Raw genomic sequence first — 12204 nt, forward strand, 5'->3', positions numbered from 1 at the left:
GTCAGTGACAAATGTGCTGAAAATAATCTGATAGCATGGATACAAAAGAACATAAGAAATATGAACAGCAATAGGCCATTCAGCCTCACAAGCCTGCTCCGCCATGCAACACAATCATGGCTGATTGTGCAGCCTTAACTCCACTTTCCTGCCTGCCACCATAACCCTCGACTTCAGTAGCAATCAAAAATCTGTCTAACTCAGCCTTGAATATATTCAACAAACTAGTGTCCATGCTCGCTGGTGAATTCCAAAGGCTAACGATTCTCAGAGAAAAAAATTTCTCCTCATCTCAGTCTTAAGTAGGGAATCTCTTATTTTTTAAACTGTGCCCCCGAGTTTGAGATTCCACCATGTGAGGAAACATCCTCTCAGCATCTACTCCCTCAGAATATTTTATGTTTCAAAAAGATCACCTCTCAATCTTCAAAACTCCAATGAGTATAGGCCCAACCTGCCAAAACTCTCCTCATAAGACAACCCCCTCATCCCCAGGAACCAGCCTAGTGAATGTTCTCTGAACTGCGTCCAATGCAAGAATGTCGCTCCTTAACTAAGTACTGTACACAGTATTCCAGCTGTGGTCTCACCTAGTACAATTCTAGAAAGACTTCCCTGTTTTTAAACTCTACCCCCCCTTGCAATAAAGGCCAACATTCCCTTTGCCTTAATTATTTGCTGTACCTGTATGCTGACTTTTTGTGATTCATGAACAAGGACGCTCCAATCCCTTAGTACTGCAGCATTCTATAGTCACTCTCCATTTACATAATATTATGCTGGATACCTCATATTTTCCCACATTATACTCCATCTGCTAAATTTCTGCCCACTCACTGAACCTATCTATATCCTTTTGCAGTCAATCCCTTCATCCAAGTCATTAAAATGGATCGTAAATAGTTGAGGGCCCAGCATTGATGCCTGTGGCACACCACTAGTTGCAGTTTGCCATCCTGAAAATGACCCATTTATTCCCGACTCTGTTTCCTAATAGTTAGCCAGTCCTATATCCATGTTAATATATCACCCCCAACAACTCAAGCCCTTATCTTGTGTAGTGAACTTTTTCATGGCACCTCATCAAATGCCTTTTGGAAATCCAATATACACTACATCTACTGGCTCCCCTTTATCCAATCTGCTTGTTACAGCTTTAAAGAACTCTTAAAAAAAAAATGTCAAACATGATCTCCCGTTCACAAAACCATGGTATGATAGAAAATCATAATAGTAAATGTCCTGCTACTAGCTCTTTAATAATGGATCCTAGCATTTTCCTAATGATAGGCATTAGGTTACCTTGCCTAATACTTTACTGCTTTCTGTGTTTCTCTTTTTGAACAGAGGTGTTACATTTGTCGTTTTCAGAACCTTTCCAGAATCTAGGGGATTTTGGAAGATTACAATCAATGCATCCACCATCTCTGCAGCCACTTCTCTTAAGACCTTTGAATGAAGGCCATCAGATCCAGGGGACTTGTCAGCCTTTGGTTCCATTAGTTTACTTTACGATTTTTCTGTAGTGATCATAATTGCTTTAAGTTCCTCCCTCCCTTTTAATTTTCTACTATTCAGCAGGTTGACAAGCTTGCACTGTTGGAGTACGCAAGCCTCATTCAAGCGTTTAAAAAATGTAAATTAACCAGCATTTCCTGCTGGTTTGCTCCATCATCGCTATGTGCCTGAACAAAACAGGTAACTACAAATAAATATTTTAGTCTTTAGAACTTGGCTGTATGTCCCTTGCTATTGCAAGTGGCAGTGGAGTAGGGTTTTGTTGAATATTCAATTAGTTTTTTTTGTAATCACTCTTTCAGCTAGCACTGCATATCATCTACCATTCAACTCAACTCAAAGGAGGTTTCCTCTGAAAAAGCCCCTGCTTCAGTTGATGGATAAACCTGTGGGAATTCTTCTTGTCCTAAAGGAACCTAAGTACAAGGGGAAATGGACAGTAATAATCAGAGGAAGATATGTTTGGAGGTACACACCCATTATCCAGGGTACATCAGAGATGTTCCTTCTCACATATGCTTTACTAAATATGCCATTTTGTTGTACAAATACCAAAGTAATCACAAAATGCTGAAAACTGAAAGAATATTTGTGCAGCAACAGACATGCACGCAACTTTTGTGAATGTCAGTAAGTGACTATGCATCATCCATTTAAGGTAGAAACAAATTGAGATTTTAGTACCCTTGACAAAACTTGGCTTTGTGCAATGCATTTTAAAATGGGAGGTATAAGTGTCCATGAGGTGCAAGAAAGAGCTGTATAAGTGTGAGAGAGCTTTGCACACAAGCACAATAAGTATGGAGCAAGTTCGTAGGCACATTTTGTGATGTGCAACATTGGACCATCTATCTAACGATTAGTGTTGTTGTCAGTTAATCTTGTCTTTTCAGATTCTTTAAAATATTTTATTTTGCATCTGCTGCAGATTCTGTAGGTATTATATACAGCCCGGAGCCTGGTTGCCACGTGCCATCATCAGGAATGATGCTGTCCTCTGGGTGTCTTGAAGTAGCAAACAGCTGAACCCTCCTCAAAAAGTGCTGTTCCTAGCATGACCTCCTGCATCAGGCATAACTAAAAAATGAGGCATCAACTTGGTGAAGCTGCAACTCAGGACTACTTGCGTGCCAAACAGTGTAAGCAGCATGCAATAAACAGAGCTAAGCGATCCCACAACCAACAGATCAGATCTAAACTCTGCAGTCCTGCCACATCCAGTCATGAATAGTGGTGGACAATTGAACAACTCACTGGAAGTGGCAGCGGCTCCACAAATATCCCCATCCTCAATGATGGGGGAGCTCAACACATCAGTGCAAAAGATAAGGCTGACGTATTTGCAAAATTCTTCAGCCAGACATGCCGAGTAGATGATCCCTCCCGTCCTCCTCCGGAGATCCCTAGCATCACAGATGCCAGTCTTCAGCCAATGTGATTCACTCCACAAGATATAAAAAACAGCTGAAGGCACTGAATACTGCAAAGGCAATGGGCCCTAACAATATTCGGCAATAGTGCTGAATACTTGTACTCCAGAACTTGCCACACCTCTAGCCAAGTTGTTTCAGTGCAACTGCAACACTGACATCTACCCAGCAATATGGAAAATTGCCCAGGTATGTCCCTTCCACAAAAAGAGTACAAATCCAACTCAACCAAATACCACCCTATCAGTCTACTCTCCATCATCAGCGAGTGATGGAAGGGGTCATCAACAGTGCTATCAAGCTGCACTTGCTTAGAAATAACCAGCTCACTGACACTCAGTTTGGGTTCCACCAGGAATACTCAGCTGTTGACATCTTTGCAGCCTTGGTTCAAAAATGGACAAAAGACCTGAACTCCAGAGGTGAGATGAGAGTGACTGCCCTTGACATCTAGGCAGCATTTGACAGAGCATGGCATCAAGGAACCCTAACAAAAACTGGAATCAATGAGAATCGGGGGAAAACTCTCCACTGTTTAGAGTCATATCTAGCACAAAGGAAGATGGCGGTGGTCGTTGGAGGTCAATCATCTCAGTTCCAGGACATCACTGCAAGTGTTCCTCAAGGTAATGTCCTCAGCCCAGCCACTGATGAGTGCCCAATATTCAGCATCATTTGCGACTCCACAGCTACTGAAGCAGTCCATGTCCAAATGCAGCAAGACCCGGACAATATTCAGGCTCGGGCTAACAAGTGACAAGTAACATTCATGCTACACAAATGCCAAGCAATGATCATTGCCAAAAAGAGAGAATCTAACCACCACTGAATCCCCCACTATCAACATCTTGAAGGTCACCCCTGACCAGAAACTGAACTGGACGAGCCAAAAAAATATTGCGGCTACAAGAACATGTCAGAGGCTAGAAATCCTGCAGCAAGTAACTCACCTCCTGACTTCCCAAAGCCTGTCCACGATCTACAAGGCACAAGTCAGGAATGTGATGGAAAACTCTCCACTTGCCTGGGTGAGTGCAGCTCCAACAACATTCAAGAAGCTCAACATCATCCAGGACAAAGCAGTCCACTTGATTGGCACCCCTTCCACAAACATTCACTCCCTCCTCCACCGATGCACAGTGGCAGCAGTGTGTACCATCTACAGGAACCCACCAAGGCTCCTTAGACAGCACCTTCCAAACCCATGACCGTTACCATCTAGAAGGACATGGGCAGCAGACACATGGGAACACCACCACCTGCAAGTTCCTCTCCAAACCACACAACACCCTAACTTGGAAACGTATCGCTGTTCCTTCATTGTCGCTGTGTCAAAATCCTGGAACTCCCTCTCTAATAGCACTGTGGTGTACCTACACCACATGGATCACATCAATTCAAGAAGCAGCTCACCACCACATTCTCAAGGGCAATTCGGGATGGGCAATAATTGCTGACCCACCCAGCGACACCCAGAATCCATGAATGAATATAAAAAAACCTACTTCAAACAGCTGCACATGCATCTTGTTGGTCATCACATGGGGTCAATTGCTACACATACACCGGTACCTGTACATAGGATGTTTTGTGCCTCCACACTGGGTTTTTCATTTAATTTACACCTTCTCCACATCCAACAACCCTGAAAAAAGCTAACATAACTAAAAATTAATTTTGAAGCATTATAAAACATGAAGCAATACATCTGTCCTCGAAAGCAGACAATTATCTTTAAATGTGTCCATCCTTTTAACTTGGTCAGGTCAGATTTTCTGCTTCCTCTGTTACAGAGTCCAATCCCATGGATGAACAATTGGGGATGCGAGCTCCAAGGCAGCAATGGTGACCAAGGAGTGGAGATTCTTGTAGGACATTCCTGGGAAAGGCTCCATGGCCCTTTGATCTGCATGTGCAAGTTTTTATTTCTATCTGTGATTTGAGCTGCACATCCTAAGAAACAATCACTGAAAAAAATCAACGTTATCTAGCTGCCCCCCTCCTGCTCTGACAGCTCTCCCATACCCAACACTCCCACCACTCTAACAGCTCTCCCGCTACCCTACTCTCTCTCTCCCCAACCCCTCACTCTGACTCAGCAATTTTGAAGCGTTGAAATGGGATTTGGGTTGGAAACGGGGTCACACAAGGAAAATGTTTGGGAAACACTGCTCTATTAGACTTGCCCAATGATAAAGGTCAGCGTTGCCCAGTCAGTCATGAAGGGTTATACAAATCAGCAGATAATGGAAAATTGGGGGCAGTTAGCTTACTGCAGTGTTGGCAAGCTTTGTTCCAGCAATGCAGTAGAAAATCTCCCTTAAAAGGCATCTTCCAAACATCCAATACAAGACAAACCATTTTAAATTTTAAAACAAAGGTATGCACTTTTATGACCATAAGCATGTAGTTTAATATAACCTACCTTAAGGGAACATTACTCAGATACATCAGGGCTGCATATGGTATTCCCTTCCCACAAAAAAAGTATGAATTAAACCTACTTTGCAGTAGGATGCATGTATTAATTTTACTAATCTAAAAATTAATTAAGTTTTATACAAGTAATTATTTAACCATCACTGGAGCTGGCAATCAAATACTATTTTGGTAGCAAGCTCATGTTTCTATAATTTTTTTTATTCGTTCATGGGATGTGGATGTCACTGGCTAGGCCAGCATTTATTACCCATCCCTATTTGCCCTTGAGAAAATCAACTTAAAAATAAATCTATACAATGACACATTGCAGGCAACTATCCATCATATAACCGATGGAAGTCGGATATTATTAATGCTCACATATTCAGGGCTGAGTGGCATAAAATCAAGCAGCTGTTGTTGATGTTCTGTATAAAGAGGTTTAATGTGTCCATGCTATAACATAATTGCAATGCCACTGTTGTTCTATGTGTTATGGTGATTTGAACTGCTTAACCCATGTTTGCTAGCTGTCTAAAGACCAATTAGTGATAATCTCTTTCTTAAGAAGGATGGAGTCAAGGTAGCCCCAAGATGACATGCCTGGTTACAAAAGTTCACAACCAAGTCAACCCATTGTGACAGACTAGATAAGCTAATATCCAAATCAAAAAGGTTACAATATTCCAGGAAAACATTGATTATGGGCCAACTAACCCAACTCCTTAACAGAACCTGTTGCCTTGCTATGGTGTCTGGGATTCTTCCGAGTCCACTAAGGTAATAGGTAGACTTCTCACAACTGCACAGGCAATGAAAAGTTCCATATGAGTAAGCATCAAATTATAGCCTGGTTAAACTCCAGCACCACACCAGAAACACGTGAGGCTCCCAGTGTTGCTTCTCTCCAACCTGTGTCTAAGATCTGTGCTTAGTTAAATAAGATATATCCCTACATGGAGAGAGAGTGTGCACACTGTCAATTGAAACTGCACAGTTGTAGATTTCATGATGGTCGATTTGAGCCCTTTGAATATGATGAATTTCAGAGTGTGCCAAATGCCTAGTTGAGCAAAACACGAATAAGCGAAAAAGTTCCCTCAAAACAAGTAAAGTTTATGTTCCATCCAATGAACTACCCACACAATTATCAGATTGATTTATTTATTCTAATTAGTACAACTGTACGTCATATTGAACCATTAAACTTACAACTGTAATCAAAAAAGCAATAAAGCATTCCCAAAATGCAATAGAACCCGCTTTTGCCAAAATGATGTTTTACATCTATCACCTCGCAATTAAAATCATATACAGAAGTCAGATACATATCAGTTGCATCAACTCAAAGTTAAAAACATCAACATTTTTTTAAAAATGACAATCTTTACTGTTTATATTTTGATTTTACAAATATTGTACTAACACACCCCATGAAAATGTAATTACAGGGGAAGTGAACAATCCAATTTGTTTCAAAATTCTAATTCAAATAAGGCATCATTCTTGGAATATGACCAATATTATCTGTTTTGAATGCATCTTCAGGAATCATTTGTCCTTCAAGTGATGTCAGTGGGCAAAACTGGCTTTAAAAAACCCAAGAGAACAATTTTAGGAGGAGGAGCAGGCACTCAAACATTTTTTTAAATCCATGTCAAAAGACAATACAATTTACATAAATTCTATCTCAATCAAAACAGGAAAAGGATTAAAAAAGCTGAATATTATCAGGATCATAAAAAGGCATTGATTTAAGTGTGTGTTCAGGACATCAATATATTGGTATACATTTTGTATCTAACACATATACATTTTTAGCATAATGAATCTGGCAGCTCACTAAGAAGTTGATTACACTGTATTCCTTGCAAAGTGTCACTACAGTTTCACAATATGAACAACCTTAAAGAGGGCATTATTCAGCAGTTTGTACAGCAAGTACAGTCCTACCATTTGCAACTTCCTTGCTTGCGGTGTCACTTACCCGCGCTTTGTACTTTGTACACAGCATCGCGTGAGCAATGTTTGTTTCTCTCTCTCTCTCTCTCTCTCTCTCTCTCCCCCGTCCCCGGGGAGACGGCAGCCATGATGGAGCAGAGACTGGAATGGTTTCAGCTGAAGTGCAGCCGAACAAAAGGGATTAACCTAGAAATGTCTGAATTGCTGGGTCCAGAGCTACAATAACAGCTCTATTCAGGCAGTGGCATGGTGGTTTTGTCACCCGACTGGTAATTCAGAGACCCAGGGTAATGCTCTGGGGACCTGGGTTCGAATCCCACCATGGCAGATGGTAGAACTTGAATTCAATAAACACCTAGAATTAAAAGTCTAATGATCGCCATGAGACCATTGTCAATTGTCGTAAAATCCCATCAGGTTCATTAATGTCCTTTAAGGAAGGAAATCTGCTGTCCTTACCTGGTCTGGCCTACATGTGACTCCAGGCCCACAACAATGTAGTTGACTCTTAAAAATACCTTCTGAATTGCTGGCCTAGCCAGTAACACCCACATCCAATGAACAAATATAAAAAAATTAAATATTCATCCATGTATTGCTCAAGAGGTTTCCCCCATCTGTCATATACAGATACTGCACCACAATTTTGCTAGAGTCCAGTACTGCCATCACATGACTGGAACCTATCTAATTGAGTCTCATTCAAAAACACGTTCCCCATTCACGATTTCGTCTTTTGTGAGATTTTGTGGGAACGTAACCCTGCAAGTGGTAGGACATTACTGTATATAAAAATTATTCCATACAAAATGCAAAATACTCTATCTGATTTGAAATTATTTCTGCAACCTTCACATAAACAAAATAATGAATTAACAGCAAATTACCAAGATGGATTTTGCATTTTATTTTTTGACAAAATCATGCACTAGTGGGATCAGACAGATATCTGGCATCCAAATTGATTAGAAGTACCAACATTTAGTAAAAGCATCGCTGTTGTATTTTGCTTTTGTCAGCCAAGCTTTTTTTCAGAAGATCTGATGGCTTTCAGATTACAAACTGAAATCAGAAGATTCCAACTGTATCAAAGCACAAGAGTAAGAAGGGTGGATTATCAAAATATTCCATATCATAGCCTATCTAATCAATTTTAAGATACAAGTCATCTCCTATGGCACTGCACTTCGGAAATCAAGATAAAGAGTAGGCCAAACAAAGGGAAGTTGGAGGATTGGAGATAATTATATCAGGGTCCACAGATGTAGTGGCAGATAGTGGCCACTATAAAATCTCACAATCTCTCCTTACTTTTTATATAATACTTTACATCATATAACTTTATGTCATATAAATCAAAGTAAAAAAGGAAAACTTGCAAGCTTTTAGGAAGCACAGAAGTAAAGTCCATTGGAGCACTGAAGTTTTCAGTACAGGATGAGGAACTGAGAAATACAAAACAATCACTACAGTGACAATCACTCCAATTGGCAGGAGGCAGCACATCCTCTAACTTTTTGTGCAGTATTCTGGCAATTTGTTTGATGCATGACCCTTTAATTTTTTTGCAGTGCCATGCATGCAAAAAAAAAATTAAAGGAGTCGACTCATGCGCAGTCTGCATGGAAATTTTTGGGTTACTGCACAGCCACACAGCTTAGAACTGGAGGGGGATCTAATTACACTGCAACAGGTTCACATAGGCAGTTTCCATTATAAACATTGGAATTTATAATGAAAAGTTGCCAGGAAGTGTGTGCAAATGCAAAGTTTCAAGTGATATAAAAAGTTTTGATCTCCTTAGTTTCAATAAAATTATATGTTAATAGTTCTAGTACTGTACAGAAGATACATATACCATCTCCAGTCAGTGATATTATGCTATCATAAATTAATCTTATATTATGACTCACAGGCATTTAATATTTTACAGTCAAAACAATTAAAGATTGAGGCTACTGTAAATCTTTTTCTAACTTCACTTTGTCACATAACAATAGGTTTTCAACAATTATCCCCATATGGTCACCCTATTAAAATATTGTTGCACATGCTGTCCATCAGCTATCCTACCACCATTCAAATCTTCTTGTAAATACATTTGCCCTAAACAGAATGCTACCAGCTTAATCAAGTGAAATGTCTTCAAGTGACACGCTATATTTATATTAAAGTAATGGTTTGGGTGGTAACGATCTTGTAAAGATTGTGACATTTTTCATTGGATTAATAACCTTTAGCAAAGCATAATTCATGAAAAGGGAGTTTTAAGATATTCCCAGAGGCGGCCTTATAACTGGACAAGTGAATTTGTCAGATGCTCCTTCCATGTTCACAAGTGCATGCATGTATTAAAAAACTGCACAATCAACAAAGCACTGACAAATAGCCTACCACCAATGCACCATAAGGAAATTATTAAACTGGCTCTTAATCTTATATGGCATTTCTCTAGACAAAGTAGCGAGTGTCATACATTAAATATAAGAGTGTAAAATTATTAAAAACAATTTATACATAAAAGCAATAGATACATAACATATCTAACAAAATCTGAACTATAAATATTGTTCCTGTCAAACTATTGCTCAAGTTTAGACCTCAGACCACAAATACCTACACACTTAGTTTGATTAATTTCAATCTCCCACAATAAAAGCACTATGAATAGAAAAGATGGCAGCAAAAAAATAATCTGCAGGTATTTTTAATAAAGGTACTGCAATTAATTTCATTAAGCTTCATTGTCACCCTGTATTACATACAATTATAATAATGTAATTTGTAACTAGACATGCCGTAGACATTCCATTTCCAAATTCTCATTCATCATTTTAAAAGTTTGTAACTTAACCTTGTTGAGAGATTTGTGGATAAACTCACAATTATGGTGCATAACAGCGTGAGCTTTTCTCTAGTCATTGAAAAACAGGAAAAGTTGAAAAAATGTTTTAAGTAACATTCGTAGTTACAAGTAAGGAAAATACATATGAACTACTACCGCCAACAAAAAATAGAGCTGATAGAAAATGAGTATTCTTTCCTTATCATACAAGACCCTGCCGAACAAATCAGGGCAAAATTTCACCCTGCATTCTCAGCCCTCCATTTCAAACCGAATACACGCAGCTTCAATAACTAGCAATTACGACATTATGTTTAACATTACATTGAAGATTCAATTGCTTTAAAAACCTCTAGATAAGGCAGGTAAAGTTGGATTACCAAAACATGCGATTTAGAGCAAATAAAAAATCACATTATTCATGAGATTAGTTTGAATGACAAACGTGAAGAAGCACAGGTGCATTTTTGTTTCTTATGTGATGCTGTTACTGACCCCTGGTCCCAAATTCCATAAAGCTGCTGTTAGAAATTAGAGGCAATGATAAAAATTCAACATCATAAATAGCAAATTAAGTCTGGCATTTCTTAGCATTCAAAAGTGAACTGGTCAGAAAAAAGATTTAAAAAAAGTGCATGTAAAACAAAAAACATTTTACGTGAGGTGGAAAAACACTTTGGAATCTGCCCTCCCCGCTGTACAAAGACAGAGCAACATGGGGGCAAGGAAGCATTTTTGAGAAACTAATTTCCTTGGCTTGAATCTCAGATCACAAAGAGATACGTCAGGAAAATGGAAAACAATTAAAATACATCGACTATACTTCTGGAGAGTGATTGATTTTTCTTTTATATCGCATATTCGAGTCGGAGAGAGTCCCACTTGCCTGTCATTAAAGTCGGATAATATGGGCCGGCGGCGCCCATCAGATGTGTCGCATTCCCATCATTAACGGACCAACACTTGGGTTTATTTACCCACCACCCTTACCTGTTGCGTCCTTTCGGCTGGGTTCTTCATGACTGCCTGTCTGAAGCTGTTATCCACATAAGACGCCATGGCCCCGACTGCCGCCCAGTCCGGGCCTGCCCAGCTCCCGGTTCTGTAAAATCTGGGGCCTCGGGCCGGTTCTCGCCTCCCTCCGCGGCTGCGCTGCCTTGGAAATCCTCGGAGGGAAGGCACCTGGGATTGTCTGCACTCGCCCGCTCCCAGCTCAGGCCCGAGCCCAGCCTCAGTCAACTCGCGCGACCGCAGCGACGTCACCGCGATCAGAAGCTTCTCTCGGCTTCTGGAATGCGAACGCCAGCCCGGCGCTGCCCTGGCAACCGCCACTGTCCGCACGGCGCCAGCCGCTCCCGCTCAGCACAAAGCACCGGCTCTCCGCAGCAGTCGCCAACACTATCCGGCTCCCTGGGATCCTTCATAATCCATCAAATTCTTTTTTTTAATTAAAAAAAACTTCGTTTCGCTGTCTTGTCCTCGACAGTTTCTGGAATAATCCGACAAACAACAGCGGGTACTTTCTAAATATATGTTTTTAAATAGTACAAACAAAGCGCCTGTCTAACACCGGTATCAAATTATTTCGTTTTTTTGTTTAATTTCAATCGGATATGAACGATCTGTACTGGGCGCTTTGTTTCATCACAAACTGAAAATCTCCTGGAGACAGAAGAGGAGGCGAAATAAAAACTCCTGACAAAAACTAAACTCGCGAAAAACTCACCCAGAAACTCTCTACCGCCTCCTCATTTAGATCATCCAGAGAGAAAAATCTAAATCTAATTCGTTGTCTCCTCCCAAAGCAGCCAAAGGGCAAAGAGAAAAAAATAAAACACATGCCATAGAGATGAGAGGATACATCACGAGGTGCTATGGTGTGACTTTATCTAACTATGGAAAAGTTAAAATAAAAAGTGCAAAAGTTGGACGGCTGAAAAGAGGAAAGACTCATCAATGTTTCTCATCAGAGGTTAATCTGAAGATTTAACATGTCTTTTATCTAAACTGACCTGTGTATTTCAACAT

At 40.1% G+C, this 12204-nt stretch overlaps 1 protein-coding gene across 1 annotated transcript in view; it reads right to left on the minus strand.

Annotated features, from left to right (window-relative positions):
- rapgef2b (Rap guanine nucleotide exchange factor 2b) overlaps positions 1–11788 on the minus strand; it is a 552839-nt gene extending 541051 nt beyond the window's left edge. Inside the window, exon 1 of the mRNA XM_041188696.1 lies at positions 11167–11788. Within this exon, the coding sequence (XP_041044630.1) occupies positions 11167–11235 (69 nt within the window). The 5' untranslated portion in view covers positions 11236–11788. The remainder of the gene's footprint in view (positions 1–11166) is intronic.
- Between the last annotated feature and the right edge of the window lie 416 nt (positions 11789–12204).

The sequence above is a fragment of the Carcharodon carcharias genome, chromosome 1 (genome assembly GCF_017639515.1).
Source record: "Carcharodon carcharias isolate sCarCar2 chromosome 1, sCarCar2.pri, whole genome shotgun sequence".
Taxonomy (NCBI): domain Eukaryota; kingdom Metazoa; phylum Chordata; class Chondrichthyes; order Lamniformes; family Lamnidae; genus Carcharodon; species Carcharodon carcharias.